This window comes from Homarus americanus, unplaced genomic scaffold (assembly GCF_018991925.1).
Source record: "Homarus americanus isolate GMGI-L3 unplaced genomic scaffold, GMGI_Hamer_2.0 scaffold24694, whole genome shotgun sequence".
NCBI classification, from domain to species: domain Eukaryota; kingdom Metazoa; phylum Arthropoda; class Malacostraca; order Decapoda; family Nephropidae; genus Homarus; species Homarus americanus.
In genome coordinates, this window is record NW_024732780.1 from 7,989,391 (window position 1) to 8,008,837 (window position 19,447).

The 19,447-nt window shown below is 40.4% G+C and overlaps 1 protein-coding gene across 5 annotated transcripts in view; it reads right to left on the minus strand.

Annotated features, from left to right (window-relative positions):
* LOC121869039 (sodium/hydrogen exchanger 2-like) overlaps positions 1 to 19,447 on the minus strand; it is a 51,181-nt gene that overhangs the window by 22,200 nt on the left and 9,534 nt on the right. For all 5 annotated transcript variants that reach the window (XR_006089495.1, XM_042370128.1, XM_042370129.1 and 2 more), the window contains 3 exons: positions 2,044 to 2,881; positions 889 to 982; positions 410 to 577 (listed from right to left, as the gene is read on the minus strand). Coding sequence is in view for 4 of the 5 variants with exons in the window: in XM_042370128.1 (XP_042226062.1) it covers positions 410 to 577; positions 889 to 982; positions 2,044 to 2,058 (277 nt within the window). In the remaining variant the exon portion in view is untranslated. Of the gene's footprint in view, positions 1 to 409; positions 578 to 888; positions 983 to 2,043; positions 2,882 to 19,447 lie in introns of those variants that run through there.

Consider the following 19,447-nt stretch of genomic DNA (forward strand, 5'->3'; position numbering starts at 1 on the left):
TTATGGTAAATATTTAGAAATGTGTTCATCTTAAACTGACCTATACAGTATTAACACATCCATGAACAGTTGTCATATAAAACCTTTTGAAGTGTGATTTGTTCATCTAAATAGTGATGAACAAGTTGCTACTGAACGTGTATGTGCTGTCAATTTTTGTTTTCTTCTCAGAGATTTTAATTATATCATATCAGTTCACTTTCATTATCCCACACTGGGGGTGATAAGGGAACACCAAGCGGGATTTTATTTTACCACCTACACTACAGTATGTGAGGGCTGACGTTATGACCTCAATCCTTATCATTTATTTTATGACCAGGGTAAATACTGAGGCTCTTATCAGGAACCCACTGCCAAAGCTAATTTCTACTCTCATAACATCTCGAAGTTAATGTATATGTGTTACCTAGCTTAGTGAAGCCGGCGATGATGACGAAGGCGGTGATGGTGTAGTAAACGCCCACCTCCTGCCACCGTATAGACACCAGATGGATCCCTTCCTGGTGGTGGACGGTGTGACACGAGTTCTTCCCAGTTGCTTCTGTCGAGTCTGAGGTGTTGTCGCTATCCCCTCCTGCAACACACACACGTATATCAAGTCTTGGAAGTCATGCAGTAAATCACAGTATAGGAGATGCATTGTTTTTTTAATCACCTTAAGATTAGACACCCAAGCTTAGGTTAGGTTAAGTTAGCGTGATTGACATTTACTCATTTTTTTTCTCAGAATTAAATAAAATGTTAATTATAAAGACAGTAAGAAGAGGAATGAACTGAATCGTTGAAGTAAATATATAACAATAATATTAATAATAATTTTAAAATCATAAGAACAGAATTTACGACTAAATAACCCCCGCCATTAAAGAGAGAGACTATACCTACCATAATTGTCTTTCGCTGCTGTCAATGACTCCCCCAACACCAACAGGACCAATACACTGTACACACTCACCCACACCAACACCGTTCTCGTACTCTGCAAAGTAATCATCATACTGGTAATTATTTATCAATATATCGGTACAGTAATTAGTTTTCAATATATCATTACAGTAACTTAATTATGTAACCTTATACCTTCGTGACTTAGTATAAACCAGAGTGGAGGGTAATTATAATATATAAACATTCAATATATGCATCAGTAAACAATAATTATCTAGTAATTAAATTTAATATGCGGGCATTACTATACATACACAGTATACGGATCACCTGAAGAATCTACACCCCAGCTTATTTCACCTAAATATTAACCACCCTAACGCTACCCTCACCCACCCAAATAGTGTTAAGGTGGTTAATCTTTATTGAAACAAGCTGGGGTGGAGGCACTTCAGGTGATCTATAATGCATTAGTGAACGGAGCTGAATTTTTGAGAAACCTGAATGTAAAGTTTTCTTCCGTGACGAGACTATAAATCTCTCAAGACAATACTGTACTACTAAATTACAGTTATTAAATATGCATTAAAATAGTAAAATATGTAAATTATCCCTTCTAAAAGAGGAATTAGTGATGTCTGTATAATTACTCTGCAGATATCCAGTTTTTTATGAACATTATATAAACAGCTTCTTCCTACTTAAGAATACATGTTTAAAATAGTTATCAAAGTGTAAATTTAAATATAAGCAATTAATATTATAGTATCCATCAGTATGTTAGTAGTAGTCAAGGATACAGTTATTTACTTGACCTTGAAGGGTAAAATATACCTCGCCATTACTCGTCACTGAGACACACGCGATGCCTGGACACGGCTATATAACACAAGCACAACCAAGCTATATATTTATACTATAACACAAGCAAAGCCCAGTTATATATTTATTTTATATTATAACTTATAGCACTAACAATCACCATGTACGCCAACAGCCTAGTTATAACCTTACATTATAAAATATATCCTTCACAACCTATAGCTTCAGTCAATATATCTTTTTTTTAAGGTATCGATAACTTTTAAGGGATTATGTACTCAAGGGGTTAAATCATCATGCCGGAAGGGTTAAAAAAAAGGCATAACTTACCTTAATTAAAGGCATCTAGACGATTCTTGTCACCTGGTTGTGTCACTTCAATTGGGTCTTGTGTCGTTACCACAATACTTAACTACTCCGTACACAAAAAATACTCTATTTTTGTCTCACACTTTCAAGTAACTTTCTGTTCTTCTCCATCACTAGAGAAAAAAGTTTAATTTGTTCGTGTTCAATTTATAACTGTTCATTCGTTTACAGACGATATTGTTCATATGAGTTCAATATCATTTCCTCCTTGTGGTTTGACAGCTTTTTATCATTAAATTTCTCTAGTTACTTTTTTAGTTATATTTTTCTACACGATACATTATTTTTAAACAAACAACACACCATTTCACCATACAGTACTGTATTTTGGTTGCTGTATAAATAATTCCCCAGAGTCTGTAACCTTCTCCAAGTACAAAAATAAATTCCTGGTTGTAAACGGGATCATCTTTAAGCGGCAGACAGAATTAAAAAAAGCGATTTACGAATTATTCACTAAAATACTTCGTTTAAAAATTGTTATACGAGTTTTAATTGAATATATGCAGTGAGTTGTTATCGTTTTATTTTTGTTTTAAAGGATATGACTTAGTATACTAATGTAAGATAATGTGATGGCGGCGTCCGGAAAGTCAGCTGCTGTTGATGACGTCATGGTTTACAAACGGCTTGTGACGTCATAAAAACAGTAGGTGACGTCAGCAGATCAACTATAGGAGGTTTTATTGATGTTTAATGGATATTGATGACACCCTGTTACCCCGCGTTGACGAGACAGGAAGCTGTGACGTTGGTGGTGTGGCGGGTGCTGGGAGGGTTGTGGCTCTCTCTCGTCCTTCTGTTGACAATAAAGATAAACAAGTGAGATAATAGTGAGATAAAAGTGTGTTATAAGATCCCGCAGTGGGTGAGAGAGAGAGAGAGAGAGAGTTACTCCAGCCCGGCCACTAGTCCAGCCCGGCCACTAGTCCAGCCCGGCCACTAGTCCAGCCTGGCCACTAGTCCAGCCCGGCCACTAGTCCAGCCTGGCCACTAGTCCAGACCGGCCAGGAAAGAACACATCTGCCTTGCACTAAAGCACTATCACCTTCGACGGCTAACTCGTTATCCTGAGCGACAAATGTGAAGGCTGGAGACATTTTAACCAACACTTTCCTTCTGTTTAAACGACAAAAAAATATTAATTTACAGAAAACTTACTAAATATCGTTGATGTATATGTTTTTTTATTTATATATTAAGAGTTGTGGCATCAGTATAGGGCGAGGCTCACTGTACGAGTTAGTGAAAATATTGAGATCATTACGCACTGATATAAGCCATGATGACTATTATGTCAGTTGATCAATGAACTCATCAAGATTGGCTTGTTTCACCTGATGATTCAACACCCAGACGCTAACTTAACCTAACCTAACCTAACCCAATCTAATCTAACCCATCCCAACCTAACCAAACCTACCTTAACCCAACGTAGCACTAACCTAAAATTAACTCTTTTAATATATCCACATAGTTAACTTTTAATATACCCCACACACAAGGTTAACAGACAGGTGACGTGAACTCTCCCTCAGGACCCCAGCGGTAAACAGACTTAACCGCATTGTTTACACGGGGTCACGACCTACTCCTTACCGCAATCACCCCCCCCCCCTAGACACTATAATTTCACCTGGATTATAGATAACATATAATTTTTCGTGCGTATAATAGCGATCAGGTACCTGCGTATCTTTCGGTTTATTTCTGCGTATGTTTAGTGAGTATTGAGTTAGTAATTATCGTTTATTTTAGCGTATGTTGAGCAGGTGTTGGTTAGTGGTCAATATATTTCGTTTCTTCTCGCATATATTCAACAGACAGTCAGTCAGTCAGTCAGTCAATACCAATCATTAATCTCCCTCTGAGGGTGGTTGAAGGTTAACGATAATTTATAAATGTCACCACAATCGACCCACAGTTCGTTATGGAAAGTTTTTACAATTTTCTGTGTTTGTTCAGTAATTTGTGGCTGTTACGCTAACGGTCAATACTTGGCGTATATTATCCATTGCAGATGTTTATTCAGAGGTAACTGTTCCGCCAATAATCAATACATTCGTAGTGACATAAACATCGAACGCTTATAATATGTACTCAAGAAATGTTTACTTTAGTATTACAATATTTCGGGTTTCAGTGAATCTACGTGTTGTTAGTTATTTAGACTTCCACAATAGGTTAGGTTATGAGGGAGAGCGTGTACAAGACTTTGGTTGTGTTTGAGAGGCGCAACTAGGAAACAAATGATTACCTTTTTTTATTAATACTATTGGAACATTTTAACTATATATCTTATATTTTCTTTATTATTTCTAACTAAATCTTTTCATTTATTCCTCTCTCTCTCTCTCTCTCTCGGATTATCTTAGTTCAGTATCAGTTTGTTTTAGTGACACAGGTGAACTTAATACTCAGTGTACAGAACTAAATAGTGAAGCTATTTACATACCGAGCGAGGTACTTACTGAAAACTGGTGTGACAAGACCCAAGACTTTTACACGGTTAAAAGTCTGTCTGTCTCTCACATGATTCTCCTTGCTGTCTCATTAACACACAGTAAACAAAGCGTTATCTCCATTTTACAGCAGACAGTGTTAATAAAGGTATCTTGGGAGTACCGCTCTCTCTCCCACACCACCACCACTACTACCCTCACCACCACCACTACCACACCCACTGTAAATCTAACCTAACATCTTAAACCAAAAACCTCACCTGATTTAAACCTAACCAAACCTAAAATAACCTAACCTAAACTATTCTTAACCTAACCTTAATAAACCTAACTTAACCATTTAAACCCGACTCAATCTAATTTTAACCTCACCTAATCTAATCATTCTTCCGTTGCTTTGTTTACGTGACGTGAGAGTCCTGTAGTGGAGAAACAATACAACATGCAAACAAACATCATGGTCGCCACTACTACCCCCAGCAACACACTCACTCTCATGGTGCAGTTTATCATATTAGCTTCTCGTGTTGATGGTGCGTGGTGTGTGTGGGTGTGTGTGTGTGTGTGTGTGTGCGTGTAAACTCTCCCACACATGCACTTAGAACGATTACACGAGCGAAATCAATTTATACTAGAGTTCACATTCAATTTATTCTTGTCATGTAAATTCGTCCTTCAATAGCACTACCTAGGCTGGGGTTCGATCCAGGGAGCGTGACCATTCAAGGACCAGCTGACCAGAGAGAGAGAGAGAGAGAGAGAGAGAGAGAGTTTACTACGGCAGATGTGTGTTGATGATACCTGTCCTCTCCTCTCTCACACCTCCCTCACACCAGCCAGCCTGTCTTAGCGTTATGTCTGCTCTGGTCAAAGTATCATAGGAACAATGTCTTTTGCCCTCGTGTAGATAATGTCGATCACTTATGGCTGTTTCCACCAAAGTTTTTTCATTGAGTCAAAATATTTTAGTGCTATGTCTATTAAAAAGCCAATGTCTCACCTTTATGTCTCAGTTTTACGTCAATGTATCTCAGTTTCAGGTGTATTTCTGAGAAGTTTATGAAAGTGTCAGGTGTAGGCTACAACTCACAGCTATAAAGAGTGATGCAATACCTGCCCTCACGTCATATAGAACCTCTCCACCTGTTGAACACACACACACACACACACACACACACACACACACACACACACAGCTTTTCGTGTTTAGTGACCTTGGTGGGGGTCACACGTAGAGGTCAGGGTCAAATGGTAGTACATTGTGTGTGTGTGTGTGTGTGTGTGTGTGTGTGTGTGTGTGTGTGTGTGTGTGTGTGTTGTTCCTAGGAAGCTTCCACACTCTGTAGCTGTATCATAAGGACAGACAGACAGACACACATAAACCGTGTGGGACATAAGAACCTCAACTTAACTCCATACTGACCCATGACCACACACAGTGACCCATGATAACAAACAGTGACCCATGACCACACACGACCCATGACAACAGTGACCCATGACAACAGTGACCCATGACCACACACGACCCATGACAACAGTGACCCATGACCACACACAGTGACCCATGACAACAGTGACCCATGACCACACACAGTCACCCACCAGTAAAACAAAACAAACCACCCTGGCTGGCACTGTCGATCGAACCTGTGTCCTCCAATATTTAAGTGAGCGTCCTGTCCACCGCCCCACCGCTGGCCCCAGTGGGCCATTATTCACAAAACCCCGACACCACCAACCACAAGGAACCAACCACAACACAATAAACCTTTAGATTAATTACCGATAAAGTGTAATTACTCCTAACTACTTAACCTCCGTGTATTAATTACCCTATTGTAGTTAATTGGATGATTCGGGGTTAACTATCCAGGGGGTCATTACCAGAACAGGGTAGGTGTAGGGTGGCAGCCCTGACCCAACAATTACCTTATCTTACTCTCCAATTAAGCTATAATTACCAAACGTTATTTGGGTAATTAGTAAATTGTTGGCGGTGGTTTGACCTCCTTCGTGTCACAAGGTGACTCAGGTCGATGTTCTGTGTGAGAGGTCAGGTCAACGCAGGTCTGACTCAGGGTAGACCTTCGACTTGCACTGTTCAACAATAGGTCATAACTCTTTGACCTCTTGTATATAACTACACTTTTAGTTTTATCTTGTATACATTTACCCAGGTGTATATCTGTGTATACGTATGGCTTTAAAGAGTGGGTAATTATACACAACTTTGGTTTGAGTAAACAAATGGAGCTAACGGAAGTGTGTGTGTGTGTGTGTGTGTGTGTGTGTTTCTATATCAATGATTTTCAGCAGTAGGTATACCAAACTATACATAGACAGTGTAGGTATACCAAAATATACATAAACAGTATACAAACAATGATAAAGAGTAAGTGTGTATAGTATTAGAGGAAGTATTGTGTATAGCCTAGCGAGTATAATCCAGTTTGGCGGTGAGCGCTGAGGGTAAGGTCGGCCGCTGCAAATTATTCCTGAAGGCTATGACAGTATCGATGAGCGTTTTAATTAAGGTGGTAGCTACACTAGTCTTGCTTCCACAGCGTCGACCACATAAACTGTCTACACCCTCAGATAATCCTCACTCGAACTGTCTTAAACTGTATTAACTATCTAGCCCTCAAATAAACTATCCCACATTTAAATAAACTGTCTTTTCAATATTTCCTCAGGACTGTTCTAAAATGCGTCAGGTTTCTCGTCTGGCGGTATTAAACGAGTGTACTGTAACGCCTTGTAATATTCTTCCCAGACACCTCCAGAGACGTAGAAATCGACCAGAGTTCACATGAAAAGAGAATAAATAATTAAGAGGTAGGAAGGTAACGCCAGGTAAAGGTAAGTAGTTGGCGAAAATAATATTAATTAATATTCTCATTGGTTTAGTTTTTCCCGCCATTTAGGAGCGTCACGAGCAGGTGTTGTTAGTCAAAAAAAAAACATACACACAAACGTACAAAAACACATACACACAAGCGTACAAAAACATACACAAACATACAAAACTAAACAGACACAAACAGACACAAACAGACACAGAATGACAGGGAGACTGCGATAACCATATAGTGCTGTGCGGGGATAAATAATAAAATAGTGTAGTACATTCCTGAACACTGAGAGAAGTACTGTGTGTTTGTGTGTTGAAATAGATGTGTTGGTGATATATACAAACAATCAAACAAACACATCATTATACAGTTTGTTCATTATCATCAACATTGCGACTCGGCTAACCTAACTGGACCCCTCACCAAACAGTACATGCAATTTCATATACAACTTTATCTCTCTAATACATAATTTAATACATAAACTAAAACATAACTTAATGCATAATTTAATACATACCAGAATATCGGGGTGGACTATTTCAAACCAACAATAGCAATAACGAGCAGGTAACAGCAGGAGTATGTTATGAAAAGGTTCAATCAATAAAACCATTAAGCACGTCGCACACAATGACGAGTGACGTCACATGTAAACAAAGTGACGTCACACAGGGGAATATAAGCATTATTAATATATATATTTTTTACAATGTGTGACTCTCTCTCTCTCTCTCTCTCTCTCTCTCTCTCTCTCTTATCACTCACATTTTCTCTTATCTCTCGTTTTTGTCGTCATTTTCCCGCCATTACAATTTATCTGTCTTATAATCTTATCTCTTCACACACTCCTTTGTGCCTCAGTTCATGTATGTATGTATGAATGTATTTGGTTTTTATATATGTATGTACAGTATGTATGTATGTAATATATATGTATGTATTTGTTATAGTGTACTTATTTTTTCCGTATATTTCTCTATCTAAATCTGCTTCCGTATATTGGCTGTTATCTCCCTTGTTCAATACCTAGCACACTTTAAATTAACTATCTCTCATCTTCTAAGGTTAAATAGTCCACTAGCTCATCCTTGACGTATCTGGAGATTGACCTTTCTTGGTACACTTAACTCTTCAAGCGTCAACACTCGTGGAGGCAGGTTATCTGGGCCCCGGTTCTGGTAGGCCCCATCCGGTCCCATAGGCCCCACCCTTACCTACCTAATAGGGCTGAAATGAAGATTGGGGCCCATTAGAACTGGGGCCTATTAGAACTGGGGCCTACTAGAAGTGGGGCCTACTAGTACTGGGGCCTATTAGTAAAGGGGCCTGCTAGTACCCTGAGTGGATTGTGACATCTCCATTATCGACGAACGGATATCCCGCCTGACGGACTGACTGACAGACAGACAGACACCCACACGGCCAGGATAACATGGGGGGGGGGGGTAAGACGTGCACTGATTGGTCCTGGTTCACTATGACGTCAACAAGATTCGCTGGGTCAGGTGAGGTTAGGTCAAATCAGGGGAGGCTAGGTCAGGTTAGGTTAGGTCAGGGACAGGGGTCGTGGCGGACTTAAAGCTCAACCTTTGACCTCTATAATAATTCAGGCACTGTCGGTCTACTGGTCCACCTCCTGACGTCACAACTCCCATTACCTGATTGGCCAGAGCCGCTGTAAACACCCGGATGATGATGATGATGACAGAGTGTGTGTGTGTGTGTGTGTGTTACGAGAAATCAGTTTTGAGGTCATATCACGCCAAGATTGATAAATTAAGGTCAACATCCACGAGAAAAGGTCACATAAGGTCAAGCTACAAGAGGAGAGGTTAATTAAGGTCACATTATAAGAGGAAAGGTCAAGGAAAGTTTAGTGTCAAGAGTAAAGGTCAATCAAGGTGAGTATATAATCACCTGGAGATCACAATATGTTAGAAAATGTTAGATAAGGTCACCTATAGGTCATAATATGTAAGGAAAGGTCAGATAAGGTCACCTGGAGGTCATAAAATGTTAGGAAAGGTCAGATAAGGTCACGGTGGAAAGATCTGAAGGTCACCGCAGAATTACGTTGGGTCACGATATGTTTCGTGTCAACCGCTCGTTAATATAGAGGTGTTTCACTCACTCACTCTCTTTCTCTCTTCTCTATCTCCCTCTCTCTCTTCCACTCTCTCTCTCCCACAACAAAAGGAGAGAGAGAGAGCACAATTTCTTTCTCATCAATAATTAAGGTTGACTCACTCAGTGTGTTAACTGTTGTTTGTTTGATGGCGTCACTGTTTACTGCTGACGTCACTAACCCTGGGGAGGGGAGGGAGGAAGAAGAGGACTCGAGAAGAAGAGGAAGAGGTGGAGTAGAGAGGAGGAGGAGGAGGAAGAGAAGAAGGGAAGAAGAGGGGGAGGAGGGAGGCTAGATATGACTCAGGTAAGATTCCAGTGTTGACTCTAGTGACTGGCTGTTTTGGTCAACCGTGGCCGTGATGACGATGGTGGTAATTGTGGTAGTAATCGTGGTAATGGTGGTAGTAATAAATTAATAAACATAGAATTGAATACAGTAAATACACTGACACTAAGTTATTAATTGGAAAACTTATTACGTGTGAATTTTCGTTGTATCCGGATTGAGAACTGACGAACGATCACGAGTTTGTTTACATTGGGTGTTGGTGGTGTTCTGTGGAGCCAGCATGACGTCACTACCCCCACGGTCTGGAGGAGAGAGAGAGAGAGAGAGAGAGAGAGAGATACCCCCTCACTATCATCAACACATTAAAACTGTTATCACGTCTGGTGAATGTAAACATTAACCTCAAAATAACCCAGGTTGATGGTTAACGCCACCACTCTATTGAGGCAACACTAATTATGGCACCGACCTGGCAACCCCACTGAACTATGGCAAACCCTCCTGGCAAATTCACTCACAAAACACATACGATGCAACACTCACTATAACACATACGATGCAAAACAAAAACATTTAATGCAACACAGACAAAACAAAACACTTAAAACACACGCGGAGCAATACAAGAATACACTCACAAACACACGTATGTTGCACCACATACACGAACACACACGAGGCAACAACAGTCACAGGTAAACACAAGCCCAGTTGGCACCCGGGTTTGCATTTGTCTGTCAGCGAATCATGCCCCAGCTGACAGATTGGCGGCCCGGCGGGAATCATGCGACTGACTAATTGACAAAAAACAGGAAGCTGACAGACTAGCGCAAGGCAGAGCTGACACCTAAAGCTGACAAACTGGCGGTAAATCGGCTGACAGACAGATGCAAAAGTTGAGCTGATACATGAAGTCAGTTTAAACCAGTAGTCAGCACGTCAGTTAATGTCTTTCGTGTGATGTGGAGAGGACCCGGGTTCGATCCTCCCATCCGACCTACTCATTGATTTATCGAGTATCTGGCAGGGTCACGCCTCGCCCTCAGACTACCTGTGTCTCACCTCACCTGTCCCTGGGATGCTGCCTCTGACACGGTCTGTCTATCTGCCTGTCTGTCTGTCACACCTTCCCACCTCGCAGACAGAGACAAACACATTCCTGAGAGAGAGACAATGGAAGGAAGGAGTGGAAGGGAAGTGGTGACCTTACAGAAGTGAAGGAGGATGACTACACTATTCTTCAAGGCCACACACACGGTACACGGCCCTTTGTTTAACCATCCGTCTACCTTTCTACCCCCTAATCTACTCACTAGACCACCCACCTATCCTAAGACTACCACACAGGTATTGTCATTCATGTGGCCACAAGTCTCCACACCCACACTATCCCACGCCGGCCACAGCATCAACCCACACCCTGCACCGGCACACCTAACCCCGCTACACCAACCCACACCCTGCACCGCCGCACCTTGCACCGGCACACCTAACCCTGCTACACCAACCACACCCTGCACCGCACCTGACCCACACCCTACTCAGCTATACCAGCCCACACCCTGCACCGCCCGTCACACCTGCTGGCAACACCATTGTAAAAATATAAATTCCTTGTTGCATTTTCCTTGGCTGTGTTTCGTCCGCCTCTCCTGACCTCGCTGTTAATGTTGTCGGTGTGTGGGTGGGATTCTTTCAACTATGGATGAACAATGGACTAATTTGGGGTCTCAAGTGTTTTAACAACATAGAAAGGGGGGGGGGGGTGCGGTGGCCGAGTGGCTATAGTCATCGCTTCCTGTCCTAAGACTAGTTGGTTCGAGTGCGAGGAACCCCTGGTCGACACAGCTGTGAATGGGTACCTATGTTTATCAGTGTCTTCAGTGTACTGTATCCTCACCGCCCCTCACTGGGTCATTAGGTGTATGGTCGTGTTCCCGTGACCCCAGACGGACCCCAGGCCACACCACGTCTCCTGCCAGCGGTCAATACTACTCCTCCCCCGACAAACACCTGTTGAGTCATTAATTGAGGGAGTTATCTGTGGCGACCCATCATGGCGTGTGTCAGGTAGAGGCGGTCAACCACGATAACAATTGTCAGAGTCACCAACCTCTTCCTCCCCCTCTTCCTGACTTATTTAATTTCTCTTATGTGGCCACACTGTAGCCCAGGAACGTCTCTCTTATGTGGCCACAGTAACAGGGTTCCTCAGAGTTAATGATCTTTATTGAATCACAAACAAGTGTGACCCATAACACATCCTTCCATACATCCTTCACGGACTCCCACACTCTCTCTGCTCCTGGGAAAATCCTGTAGGACTGATAACACACATCCTCAACTCTGTCTCTCCCCACACACACTTTACCAGGATCTATTTTATCACAAGTTTAGTCACAGTTGGTTCCTGATGTTCATATGTTCACCTTCACGCCCAACTGCACTCATGAACAGCTGGTGAACATAACGTGGATCATGTTCACTCCCAGATGGTGTAGTGCTGCCGTGTGTGTGTGTGGGCGAGGTCTTGGTGACGAGCTGAGTATCACCATTACTACACTACCACCACTACCACCACACACTACTACCACCACTACTACCACCACTACCACCACACACTACTACCGCCACTACCACCACACACTACCACCACACACTACCACCATCACTCAGTAAGTATTAAATATTTCGTCCTTTACAGAGGCACTGAAAATATAATAAATTAAATTGAACCATCCCCGAGAGAGAGAGAGAGAGAGAGAGAGAGAGAGAGAGAGAGAGAGAGAGAGAGAGAGAGAGAAAAAAACAAACAATGGAAAGAACATAACACCTAAGACACAGAACAAAAACAAACAAATCAACAACAATTGTGACGTAACGAATACCTCAACCAATGACGTGTTTCCTCACATGATCCGCGTTGGTTATTGGCTACTGGCAGACCAATAGCAGGAAGAGATTATATGGTGATGATGATGACGACCAAGAAAGATGACGAAGAATGATAAAATGGAGGAGGATGAAGAAGAGTGGGGGAGAGAGAGGGCATGGGGGGAAGAGGGGAGGGGTTAACAGCCACTCCTATAAGACCCACCTTTAAATTACTCAACAACAAGTCATAATCTACCAGAGGGTCACCACCACCTTGTACCACCACCACCACCTTTCTCTCTCTCTCTCTCTCCTCCCTACTTAACTTCCCCTTCCTCCTCCTCATTATCTCCCCCATCTTATCCTTCCCTCATTATCACCCCCTCCCTCATTACCTGAAAGAAACAGCTAGACAGACACACACACACGCACACACACACACACACACACACACACACATATATGTAAACACAGGCACTGATATATAATGCTGGATGTTATTTGACACGTAACCTAACCTGACCTGACCTAACCTGTTCATGAGTGTGCAGGTTGTTAAGTGTGTGTGTGTGTGTGTGTGTGTGTGTGTGTGTTAAAGGATCATCACCACCACCACCAAGCCTCTGTAATGTTTGGTCGTGTGCATGTACGTGAATAATGGCGAAATTCTTACACGAGGTCTGTACACACACACACACCTGCTGCTGTGTACGTCAGATGATGAGCCGCTGTTACCCCCCCCACACACACACACACGTAGCCAGAACTAACGGTACCAGGAAGTTCACTAGTAATCTATAAACAGTTGAGGATCACCCACCACACAACACCGACCACCCACTATACATTGACTACTACTGCTACGACTACTACTACGACTACTACGACTACTACTACTACTACTACTACTACTAAAGCTATGCAACACGCAATAGGACGCCACAAACTACACAATACACTTGCCTCTACACTACACTGCCACACCCGCTTGACTAACAAGTGTAAAAACATCGCAATACTCTACAATACTGAAGATTCTCAGTATATACACTCAACTATAGTAAGTAAAGTGAACATATACACTGAGTCTTTTGATATAGCAGTGTGTAACGGACGTAGGGAATAATAATAACAATAATAATAATAATAATAATAATGTCAGAGGATAATTATAACAATTTCAGTCACATTTACAAACACACAGACAGACAGACACAACTGAACTAAAACACGAATCAGTGGTAATAATTGCACGTAGAAGCAATAATTAACATAGCTGATATAATCCCAGTTGTGTGCATAGTTTGGACATCACGTAATTAGAGAGATGAAAATATCCACACACGCACGGCCATAAACAAATGAATAATTAGTGTAAAATATGGTGTAAGGTTAACCCCTGAGTGTTGGCCTGGGGTATATCTGTTCGTGTGTACAGTATATGTCATTATACTGATGAGTTGATGTACTGTATAATAATCCAGATTGAAACATTACACTACAGATTGACAGATACTTCCATCTATATATATATTAGTGTGCCATCTGCTGAGTGAAACATGAACTTCACGCCACCATATCTTTTGTTGGTATATATACAGTATATATTATTTTCTAGAGCAGCTGAAATAATAATGCTTTGGTGACGTTTGCATGATGTCACATGCATTTTCTTCTGAACAAATAAAATCATAAACTTTTAATTAGCTGTTGACGAGAAATCAAATATAAACTGTACTTATTTGATCTAGTAATGATTTTCTCTCTGGATATATAAATTTACATTTTGAAGTTACAAGTCGCTTAGAATCACATCACATACAAATTGCGAAAGCAAATTGTTTACTACCGCCCAAGTGAGGAACTACGAGCCTATTATTTTTAAAGACCAACCTTACTAACCTGACCTTAAAATAACTCACTGTTAGATTATTTTAGTGCGTGTTATCTTTCATAAACGGACAACGTAATCTTGTCTGATATACAGATGTCGTAAATGGCTTCAACTTCACACCCTGATCTACCCTCACTTTCACACCCCGTAAATAATTCTCGGTCAGATTGTTATCACAAACGAGTTCAAACCACTTAAATGGTGTCGACATAACACTGTGATTATTGTATTTACATGTATTTTCCCGACCAAATATACATGAAATAAATGATTACTTTATGAACCCAAATTCAGTCACATTCAAGGTAGTTTCAGTATAATATTGACATTATTCCTGTAGGCTACGTGAAGTTAATCAGTTACATACATTATTTTATCTTTAGTTACGAGCAATAAATATGATGTGATTATGTACCCTGATCACGAGGAAAAACTGTCGTATAGACCATTGAGGCCCCAACACAACGGCCTAACTCAAGAAATTAGTTAACTTATTCCTCGCGTGACAAAACATACACAGTAGAGTCTCGGTGTAATTTCAATGTCATTTTGGTGTTGTTACAGAGTGAATGAGTCAGTACCATTGCGATACACCTCCTGCCAGACTGTCTTATCGTTGCAATCCCTCTGATAAATGATTACTACCTGTACAGTAATCTCCTTATCTAGAACGCCAGTGCAATATTGCGCCCAACTTAGCAATTCACAATATACGCCAGGAACTCATATAATTTGACCACAAGGAGTCACTAAGTCCTTACATACGATGACTTAACCCATTTAGTGTGATGAATAACTATAATACGATACAAAAAAACTCACGAAAAATACATTGATACATAGTTTACCTTTCAAAGATATTAACAAAATACAAAGCGGTGGGTAGACAAGTCATGTTTTCTTTCCATTGAATTCTAATTATAAGTTTTATTCATCATCGCGCTTGTACGTGTCTTGGTGAGCTAACAGTGAGCACAGCGCCAGTAGTCACCATACTCCTGTAGTCACAACACCAACGGTCACAATCCAACGTTAACTCTTAAGGACAATACAAATAACTGCTGCTATTAACTTAAGCATCTAAAGTGATGTACAAAAATATATGTGGATATTGTTCATGCGTTTAGCACGATAAGAATAAAGTACAGTATTTGTAACAATATTCTTTACTTTAACCTCGTATTGTGGCACTGCCTGAGTTAAATCTAGTTAATGTTACACTATAATACTGACGTTACTTTTAGACCTTCATATTTTAGTCATTTTACTTACGTTGAATTATTAGCTTAAGCCCCCAAACCATAAAGTTAGGTGCCTATCCACAACCTTACCCACTCGGACGCGGCACCCAGGATAAATGAAAAGGAAAATTAGAAACTTAACAAATTTCCCAAGGCTTGACAGGTTTCTCTATATATAAACGGAAAACTAGATGGATAGATTGTAGAAACAGACAAATAAGTGGATAGATCATAGATACAGTTAGATAAGATAGATTATAAAAACAGATACATAGATAGAAATTATGGAATGGATACTCAATAAGTTCATTTCATATATTTAACTTTCATCGACTAGTGATAAGAGTTACGACCCTCACACACATTGCGTGACGCTGTCCGTTCACTCCCCAGATCGTTACGTTAAGCTCCCATATCGTCACGTAACATCATCCCGAGATGTGTGACGGAAGTGTCGATTTTTTTAACGTCACGCATAACTTGTGACAGCATTCCTCAGTTTTGTGACGGATGACAATTTTGTAACGTTCTATGACGACAATCATTGACGTCACGGCCCAATTTAGTGGCACCTAAGAAATGGATTATAATTCTCTCTTATCCGTCAGTGACGTCCTATCTGACTTATAAGAAAGATCTTGATTGGTCATCTAATAAGCTTGACCAATCACGGACCGCATCTGACGTTATTGATCCTTTATGATTAGCTATGACGCTCCAGATTGGCCAATTACGGACTGCGACCAGTCATCTGACGCTGATGATTCTCTACGATCTGTAACGAAATGTCTGATTGGTCAATTAGAAATAGTAATTAACAACCGTCTTTTGAAGTCAGGAGAAAGAGAGAAGAGGGAGTGTAATTTGGTCATTATCTACAAAAACAAATTGTCTGTGTGCATCTGTCCGTGTATACGTATATCCACACATATCCTACACAATCCTAGCTAGTATTAATACGTGTGCATGTCTGCCTGTGTACTACTCCCAACGTACACCGTAAAATCAACCCGAAACAATGTATATTAACGTTAGTCCCGTGTTGGGCTCAGTAAGAGTACAGTCGTGACCATCATCAGTTGTCGATATATACTGAACAGACTTCCGCCCCATGTTGCCACACTGTAAACAGGGGCGAGAGGAACCCTTGGTGTAAAACTGTCGTAGAACAAGATTTTGCATAATATATTACTATTTGTCGAGTGTTCTTCTTTAATTTATACTCGTTTAAATATAATTAAAAAACTTCGGCATTAAACCCCTTGAGTATTGTCGCTCTTAAGGTGTTTTATTTTATTAAACGCTGGATGATTTTTTGCAGCTGAGAGAAACCCAGGTCCTTCCGCTCTTGTGTGACCAATATAATTATATTCAGACACTCCCGCAGCCAAACACCAAACCAAGTAATTATTTCAGCCTTAACATTTCACCATGGCAGTCCCACGTGTCGATTAAAATCTTTGAATATCAAAACCTAAATAATCTCTCAGCTTGTATCATTATTTTCAAACACATCCAACCCGCGCCGCTAACACAACACAACGTTATTGAAGTGTACGACGTGATTATTGATCAAGGAAGTTGTGGTTGATGTATCAGGTCTCAGAAGCCGGTCAGGAATGTACTGATTTAGCATCCCATTGATTTACTGAACAACTGATCACGTGAATATGTGACTGGTTACTGGTCATGGTGGTGGTAGGCTTAACGTGAGGCACATGGCAGAGTGTACGAGGCTATAATAATATTAACTACTCTTCAGTTTAATTAATTATTGGTCTCATGATCCAGTGGTCTAAACTCTAAAGGGCTCGTTAATATACTGACAAATTGGTCGCTTGTTCTCCAAGGGACCACCCTTACGTAACCTGGTTATAATTGGGTGCCTTAAACTACAGTGAAATCGGTCTAGTACAAGTGGTCTCCTTGTGTACTAAGACTTCATATATATTTTTGCTGTTTCTTTTTTTACCTCTTTCCCTCAAAGTTAAATTATTATAGGTATTAAGACATTTGAAAGTCTTTGATTTGTTCCAATAACAAAACTCAACAAGGATGGACTGAAGTCTTTGTTTGTCATGTGTATCTTATCAACCCCTTGAGTGTGACACCATAGCCTCCTTCCTGAGTGAACACATCATTGCACCCAAGGAAAAAGTTCATCGTACTCAACGAAACAGTCATCGTGTTCAAGTTAAATTAATTCTCTATCTTGCTTTACTCCTCCTTCATACCCGTCCATCTCAAACACCAAGTTGACGTCTTAATAAGCAGGCATTGTTTTTCTTCTAAGTTATTCTGATGCGTTTCTTTGCCCTGGGAATTACAGATGGGAGCCTAGCGAAAATTGTACCGATCATTTCAAAAAAAATTCGATAATGGACAAAAATTTCAGCGAGGCGTTAACTGTCACACACCGTAGCCTTTTACACACTATAAAAAAATGGATGATGACATCAGTACAAACTTATTTCCGCTAAACGCCAACTCGACTCGGACAATGTTTGGAGGTGCCAAGACTGGTGTTAAGAATAGCGAAGGACAGTTTGGTGATATGAAGTAAATTCCTCCACATACTACCTAACTTCAAAGAAATAAATAACTAAGCGGAGTCCATTACCTCTATAAATCTACTGATAATATTTCTTCTAAGATTTCGCAAAAAAAAATCACTACTTTTTGTATCGTTACTGAAATATGAACGGGATTAATGGAACCAATATATTTCACAATTTATTCGATAGTCCTGGTAACAAGGAGTTGGGAAATTATTAGATTATATATATTTTCCCACTAAAACCTTAATTAACTCCTAACATGAAGAGAAACTACACTGTACACTGCATATATTCTAAAAAGTTAGACCAAGATACAAAAATAATGACATCTATAGAGAACGTTAACAATTAATTTACGCAACGTTTCCTGTTACTACACAACACGATATAGAGAGCAGCGCGGCTATGGTAAACCTGAGCCATTACTTTGTGTAGTCCTGATTCAGGGTTTGTTGTTATCAAGTAGTAAGACGAGCGCCTGTTATAAATATTATTCTCCCCGTGAAACTCGACCTAACAAAGTTTACAATGTTATAAACTTTTGGAAAACGAGACCTACAGTACAGTGTAGGTCATGGCGCTGTTACATCCCTCAATATTGACTTAAATTTCAGTATAAACTTACATTAACAAATATGGAATACATAAACAAACGCACATAGTCCACATTTTTTTCTTTACAAGTACCTAAGTATTCTAGGGGAGAGTGTAGTCCAGAAACAATATCAGCCAGCACTGTTCAGGCATTATCACAACCAGAGGCGTGATAGGATTGGCAGCTGTCACAAGGCCTCCACAACACAAATTATTCCCTGTACTGCAACGATGACTTGTATCTCTCACTTTTTAACTGTTGATGACATAAGTGCATTTATTGACCTAGAATACACCCTGAAAGACCTAAGTTGACAGAGCGTAGTAATAGAACATAACAAACACACAACTCCTGCTGACGACTCACGCGTATCATGTTAACTGTTGGTGTCACGTCCCACCGTTAGTCGTAAATCTATTCTGAATTTTCAAAGAACTAACGCTATCTACTGAAACCTGTACTGATAA